At 29.8% G+C, this 6,396-nt stretch overlaps 3 protein-coding genes across 3 annotated transcripts; 2 read left to right on the plus strand and 1 right to left on the minus strand.

Moving 5' to 3' along the window:
- Positions 1 to 17: 17 nt before the first annotated feature.
- LOC134828533 (clavesin-2-like) lies at positions 18 to 1,109 on the minus strand. Its single transcript, XM_063841512.1, has 2 exons — positions 194 to 1,109; positions 18 to 136 (listed from the first exon to the last, which is right to left on the minus strand). Exons 1-2 carry the CDS (start codon positions 1,107 to 1,109, stop codon positions 18 to 20), a joined length of 1,035 nt encoding a protein of 344 aa, XP_063697582.1.
- Positions 1,110 to 2,499: 1,390 nt separating this feature from the next.
- On the plus strand, positions 2,500 to 4,680 carry LOC134828534 (clavesin-2-like). The gene is made up of 3 exons (XM_063841513.1): positions 2,500 to 2,680; positions 2,816 to 3,520; positions 4,550 to 4,680. Exons 1-3 carry the CDS (start codon positions 2,500 to 2,502, stop codon positions 4,678 to 4,680), a joined length of 1,017 nt encoding a protein of 338 aa, XP_063697583.1.
- A 419-nt stretch (positions 4,681 to 5,099) lies between these two features.
- On the plus strand, positions 5,100 to 6,396 carry LOC134828535 (clavesin-2-like). The gene is made up of 3 exons (XM_063841514.1): positions 5,100 to 5,280; positions 5,487 to 6,191; positions 6,252 to 6,396. Exons 1-3 carry the CDS (start codon positions 5,100 to 5,102, stop codon positions 6,377 to 6,379), a joined length of 1,014 nt encoding a protein of 337 aa, XP_063697584.1. The 3' UTR covers positions 6,380 to 6,396.

Below are 6,396 nucleotides of genomic sequence, written 5' to 3' on the forward strand. Positions count from 1 at the left end.
ACTTTAGGACATTAAACTCAATTTTTTACAATCAAATCTTTCGAGAGTCTCTTCTCGAGTATGAATTTGCCGTGTGCTACCTCGACAATTTTCGGTACATTTTTTATATCTTCTACAAATCCGAAGGAATTGGCCACTAAAATTACTTCAAATTAGAATTTCACTTTTTTTTTCTGGGCAAAATTTGACTTACCTTCGAACTCATCTTCTCCAACGACATACAGCTCGGCTTGCAGCATGGGATCAATGACGTCACAAGGCATCGTGCCACCATAACGAGGTCTCAAGTTTTCGGCTCCAACAGCTTCGATTAATTTTTCAAAGTTACTTCCGTGAAAAAAGATCCGATTTCGTAGTTTTTCTCCGAGGAAAGGTTTGAAAATTTTGTAAAGTAGTGGGAAAATTCCTGAATTGTTGACCACGTGAACCCCTTTTAAGCGCAAAGGAAGACATTCTTGCAAAAATTCCAACAGCATCATCGCAAAAGACGGCGTAAATTGCAAAATTTGTTGCATCGTTAAATTTTTGACGTCAATCATGACAATGAATCCGTTCACTTGTGACATTGGCTCCAACATTGTCGGTTCGACCACCATTAGAATGTTCCGGAAAATGTCGTAGATCGAAACTTTGCAAGGATCCCAATTCGCGAAATGAATCTGGAAAATTCGTTCTCCGTGTTTCGTTAAACGTGGATTCGTCTGAGTTATTCCTTGTTCGCCGACGATGCGAGTATTGGATCCCGTCAAATTTGCGCAGTATTTCGGGTATTTTTGCTTGATTTTGTAGTAACGACGAATCAGCTGGTACGCACTTTCCGGATAGAATTTCGTGCGACGAAGAAATTTTATCAAATAATCGTCGTTCTCGTAGGGCGTGAAGAGTTCTTGGTCCGCTTTCAAGAGAGCGCGTAACTTTTCGACGCCAGCTTTGACATTTTCGGGCGTTTCACGGAGCTCGCGTTCAGCTTTTTTCTTGTATTCTTCCGGGATTTCACCACGTTGGCAACGAACTTCGTACCCTTCGCAAATGTACACGTAAGGACGACCGATTTCGTCAAAGAGGAGTTTTTGTTTTCCTCGGACAATTTCGTTGTTATTATTTTCCATTTTATTTTGTTTTATTTATTTGTTTTTTTTTTGAAGAAGAAGACACAAAAACGTCTTTTAATTACAAAAGCTGGTGAGGAAATAAAGCAAAAAAGTGCAAATCTACGCAAAAATTTGAGAACAAAAATTCTTCAAACCGGTTAAATTGCATAATTTGCGATAAAACTATTTTTTGTCAAGAAATTTACGTTTTTTATTTGTTTAGAGGGTGAAACAAGAATTTATCTTTTTTGAAAAATAAATCACTAACACGAGTTGAAGACTCACTTTGTATTTTTTTTAAACATTTTTTGATTCATAAAAGGCTTTCCGGCGTTTTTGAGTAATATTTTCAAATTTTAAGCATGAAAGAAATAAATTAATTATAAAAAATTATTGAACAGGGTTGCCAAATATTTTCAAAGAATTTTTTTATTCTTATTTGTTTTAAACATTTTTAATTGTTTTTTATGTGAAAATTTAAAAAAAAACACAGAATAAAATTAATTTTTTAAAACTTTGGCAACTCTGTTCGAGAATTTTTTTTTCATATTATTTAATTTATTACCATTTTTATTATTTTTTTTTTAATTATTTTCTCAGTATTTTTATTTTGAAACAATATTTAACAATATCAATCAAATAAAAGAAGATTCGAAAATAATTTTTTGTGATTTTTGGCAACCCTGCTTTCGAAGTCAGCTGAAATTCGTATGTTTAATTTTATTTTTTATTGAATTTTATTAATTAATTATTTTTGAAACAAAAAACTCTAAAATTTTTATATTATTTTTTTTTAATTTCATGTTATTTTTTATATTTTAAAAAAATATTATTCAATAAAAAAAATCACTGAATTTAGGTTTGAATAACTAGAAAAAAATTAATTTAGGCATTTAATTATTTTAATTTAAAAAAAATTATATTTTCAATTTAAAATAATTTTATTTTAATTTTAAAATAATTTAATTAAAATTAATTAATTAAAAATTAAATATTTAAAATTAAAATCAAATAATTAAAATTAAATTAATTAAATTAAAATAAATTAAAATAAATAATTAAATTAATTTAATGAAATTAAAAAAAAAAAAAAATAAATAAATTCAATAAATAGTAAACATTTTTTTAAAAAATTAATTAAATTAATTTACTTTTTTTTAATATAAATTGACCAATTTTTTCACAAAATCAGTATCTAATTTATCTGTGCAGCATCTTCCATTTAGATCAACAGGAAGCACACAAAACACGAAAAAAATTAGTAGACAAAAAATTTCTTGCTTTTCTTGTTTTGAAAGCAGTCAATTTAGTTTTTGATTTTTCTCGAAAACTTTTTTTTGTTGCAGTTTTTGCATAAGCGTGAAAGGAGCAACACCTCAAGATAAAATTTTGGATATTTTAAAAAAAAATGCAAATAAAAAAGTACGACGAGCATGGCAGGCCTTACATCCAAATCAAGGAAGGGTACGAAGTGCGTTTGGATTACAGCGATTTAACGGAGGAAGATAAGGAAAAAGCTCGAGTTGAACTACGAGAAACGCCTGAAAATGTCGCAAAAGGCATCAAAGAGCTTCGAGAGCTTATCAACGGTGAGTTTTTTTTTATTTTTTGACCTTGAAAACAAGTTTTTAATCTTTAGTAAACAAAAATAAAGCAAAAAGAGTGAAAGGAAAAGTCAATATCCGATCAAAGGTCGATTCTAACATTTTTCTAATTTTTTTTAGCGAACGATAAATTGTACGTTCCCTCGGATTTTGATGACTGGCTCATAGTTTTTCTTCGTCCGACGAAATTTTACGCGAAAAGTGCGTACGAGCTAATTTTGCGCCATTTTTACTTTAAAAAAAATCATCCAATTTTGTGTCACAATTTGGTGCCCGCCACTGCGAGACTCGGTTTCGAGCATAACATCATAAATTTCCTTCCGCGACGCGATCAACACGGACGACGAATTTTGGCAATTTACGCGGGTCGTGATTGGGATCCGAGCATCGTGCCAATTACCGATGTTTTTCGTGCGATGCAATTGGCTGTCATTGCTGCCATGATGGAGCCACGCACGCAAGTCAACGGTTACGTCGTGATTTTGGACTTTTTGAATTTGACGCTGAAACAATGCATGCACGCAAATCCGTTCAATTCGCGAACTATGATGGAATATTTGCAGCAATGTATTCCGTTGCGGTGCAAGGCGATTCATATTGTGAATTATCCGGCAATTTTGTCGTTGTTGTATCGTTTGTTCAGACCATTGATGACGGGAAAGTTGAAAACTCGGGTTTTCTTTCATGGGAATGATTTTAAGAGTTTGCACGAACACATTGATCCGAGTTGCTTGAGACCGTATTATGGAGGCACGATGGATTGCGATGAGGTAGATGGGAAATTGCAAGCTGAGGTGCTTGAAGAGGGAAAAGAAGAATTTGAAAGTGAGTAAAGATTTATTTTTTTAGAAGATTTTTTTTGAACGACTTTTTGTCCCAAAAATATTTTTTAAAATTGTTTTTAGACGATTTTTGATTTTTTTAGGTAATAAATAATTTTAAATTTAATTTTTTTATTTAAAAAAATAATAAATAAATAAATGAAAAAATAAATAAAAAAAATTTAAATAAAAAATATATGTATAAAAATAATAAAATTAAAAAAATTAAAAATCATAGCTGCGAAAACTTTTAATTAACTATTTAATTATTATTTCTTTTTCTTTTTAATTTTAGTAATAAAATTTTTTCATTAAATAAATATTTCATTTTATTTTATTTTTCTTTAAAAAAATATTTAATTATTTAAAATATATTTTTTAAATATTTTTAATAATTTAAATAATTTATTAAACTCAAGTTACGAAAAATTAAAATTAATTATTTTGTAATTTGACGAATTAAAATCAAATAAAAATTTTAAAATAATAAATATACAAAAAAATAAAAATATTTAAATTTTTAAACATTTTTTAAACAAAAACAAAAAGGTTAAAAAAATGTAATTAAACAAAAAATAAAATTAAATGTGTTATTTGGTTAGATATTTTTCAAAATTGTAAATTTTAAATTTATGGTTAGATGAAAATGTAATTTTAGCAGTTCAATTTTTTTTTGGTATGTGCAAAATATTTTACCCGAAAAGAAAGAAATAAATTAATTTCTGTCTTATTTTCAAAATTTATGCTTAATAAAAATTTTTGCAGCCCTGAAAATTAAAAAGAAACAACTTCAAAAAATAAAGCAAAAAAATTAGTAAAAAATTAATTAATTTAAATATTTATCTTGGAACAATACCTTCGAATTATTTATTTTCTTTTTTTTTATCAAATAATCAAAAAAATAATTTATGAATAATTTTTTAAAATTTATTTTCGAATTTCTTTTTAAATTTTTCAATGTGAAAAAAAGAAAAAAAATTTGAGGTTCCTCCATGTAAATTTTAATAAATATTTTTTTTTTACATATTTTCAGTATGCAACAAATTTGGCATCGTCAAAAACAAACATGAAATGGATTACAAATTTGTGTCTATCACTGATCCTGGAAAAACTGGCACGCGCTACACTATTGTCCAAAAGGACACAGAAATTGCATGTCATTAAATCAAATTTTTAAAAAATTCAAATGAAATTAAAGAGACAAATAAATTTTTTTTAACCTAAATTTGCACCCACAAAAAATTTGCATTTTTTTTATTTTTAAATTTTTATCAAGATGAACCGGAAGCCCAAAAAACTCGCATGACCTATCTCCACGTTTTATTTATAAATAATAAACAAAACGCTAACAATTTGCCGTCTTGCTTTACCGGTTTTGATTTTTTTTCTGTTTAGTCAAACCACTTATTTTTTACTACATGTAAAATTCACCGTTTTTTTTTTCGAAAAGGTTTCATTTGTCTCTTAACTGTGCAAGAAATCACATCAAAATTGAAAATTTCTCAAGAAAAAAAATTTAATTTTAAATTTTTAAATTATAATTTTAATTAAAAAAAAATAAAAATTAAGTGAAAAATCATAAAATGCAATTAAAAAAGTACGACGAACATGGGCGCCCTTACATTGAAATTTCTAAAGGGTACGAAATTCGCTTGGATTACAGCGATTTAACAGAAGAAGAAAAGGAAAAAGCTCGAGTTGAGTTACGAGAAACGCCTGAAAATGTGGAAAAAGGCATCAAAGAGCTTCGTGAACTCGTCGAAGGTGAGTTTTAAATCGTCATTGAGTCACTTTTGTTTACATTTCTGCAAAAAAATCAAAAATTTAACCTTGAAAACTAGTTTTTACGACATTGACCAACAAAATTTTTGAAAAATAAAAGTGAAAGATAACTGTTGTTGTCAAAGCAAAATGCAAAAAAAAGTGAACGACCTCTATGCCGGTAAATTTTATAATTTTTTTCCTTGCAGCTGACGACACGTTATTCGTTCCGCACATGCACGATGAATGGCTGATGCGTTTTTTGCGTCCCACAAAATTTTATGCGAAAAGCGCGTACGAACTCATGTTGCGCTATTACAAATTCAAGCTCAAACATCCCGATTTGTGCGAAAATCTCGTGCCAAAAACGGCAAAAATTGGTTTTCAGCATAACATCATCCATTTTCAGCCGTTGCGCGATCAACACGGTCGAAGAATTTTGATTTTTTTCGGGGGTCGCGACTGGGATCCGAGCGTCGTGCCAATTACAGACATTTTTCGGGCGATGCAGCTGTCCGTGGAAGCAGCCTTGCTTGAGCCAAAGACGCAAGTTCATGGTTACGTCGTGATTTTGGACTTTTTGAATCTAACGTTGAAGCAATGTCTCTCTGCCAGGCCCGGATTTTCGCGAATTATCATGGAATACACGCAGGAATGTGTCCCGTTGCGATGCAAAGCGATCCATATCGTCAATTATCCGGTAGTTTTTCAGATGTTGTATGGGCTTTTCCGACCTTTCATGCGGGGAAAGTTGAAAAATCGCATTTTCTTCCACGGGAACGACTTTAAGAGCTTGCACGAGCACATTGATCCGGCGTGTTTGCGAGCTGTTCATGGCGGCACGATGGAATGTGACGATGTGGATGGCAAATTACTCGCTGATGTGCTGGAAGAAGCCTCCGATGAATTTGAATGTAAGAAATTTTTACAAAAAAATCTGAAAAAATTTAAGAAAAAATTAATTTATTTTTTAGTGGCAGCGAAATTTGGAATAGTAAAGAATAAAAATGAAGTAAATTTTGAAATTGTGCCGATTTCTGATACGACAAAGACGGGCGCCAGATATGTAATTGCTAAAAAAGAAGAAAAAATTGAAAGTTAATTAGTTTTAAGTTGGTT

The sequence above is a fragment of the Culicoides brevitarsis genome, chromosome 2, assembly GCF_036172545.1.
Source record: "Culicoides brevitarsis isolate CSIRO-B50_1 chromosome 2, AGI_CSIRO_Cbre_v1, whole genome shotgun sequence".
NCBI lineage: Eukaryota > Metazoa > Arthropoda > Insecta > Diptera > Ceratopogonidae > Culicoides > Culicoides brevitarsis.

Bases quoted from the DNA above. Each gene is read 5' to 3' on its own strand.
- LOC134828533 (XM_063841512.1), bottom strand. From the start codon at position 1,109: ATGGAAAATAATAACAACGAAATTGTCCGAGGAAAACAAAAACTCCTC. The intron at 137-193 runs GTAAGTCAAATT...AAGTAATTTTAG, and splicing joins TGGAGAAGATGAGTTCGAAG to TGGCCAATTCCTTCGGATTT.
- LOC134828534 (XM_063841513.1), top strand. From the start codon at position 2,500: ATGCAAATAAAAAAGTACGACGAGCATGGCAGGCCTTACATCCAAATC. The intron at 2,681-2,815 runs GTGAGTTTTTTT...AATTTTTTTTAG, and splicing joins GCTTCGAGAGCTTATCAACG to CGAACGATAAATTGTACGTT. The intron at 3,521-4,549 runs GTGAGTAAAGAT...ACATATTTTCAG, and splicing joins GGGAAAAGAAGAATTTGAAA to TATGCAACAAATTTGGCATC.
- LOC134828535 (XM_063841514.1), top strand. From the start codon at position 5,100: ATGCAATTAAAAAAGTACGACGAACATGGGCGCCCTTACATTGAAATT. The intron at 5,281-5,486 runs GTGAGTTTTAAA...TTTTCCTTGCAG, and splicing joins GCTTCGTGAACTCGTCGAAG to CTGACGACACGTTATTCGTT. The intron at 6,192-6,251 runs GTAAGAAATTTT...TTTATTTTTTAG, and splicing joins AGCCTCCGATGAATTTGAAT to TGGCAGCGAAATTTGGAATA.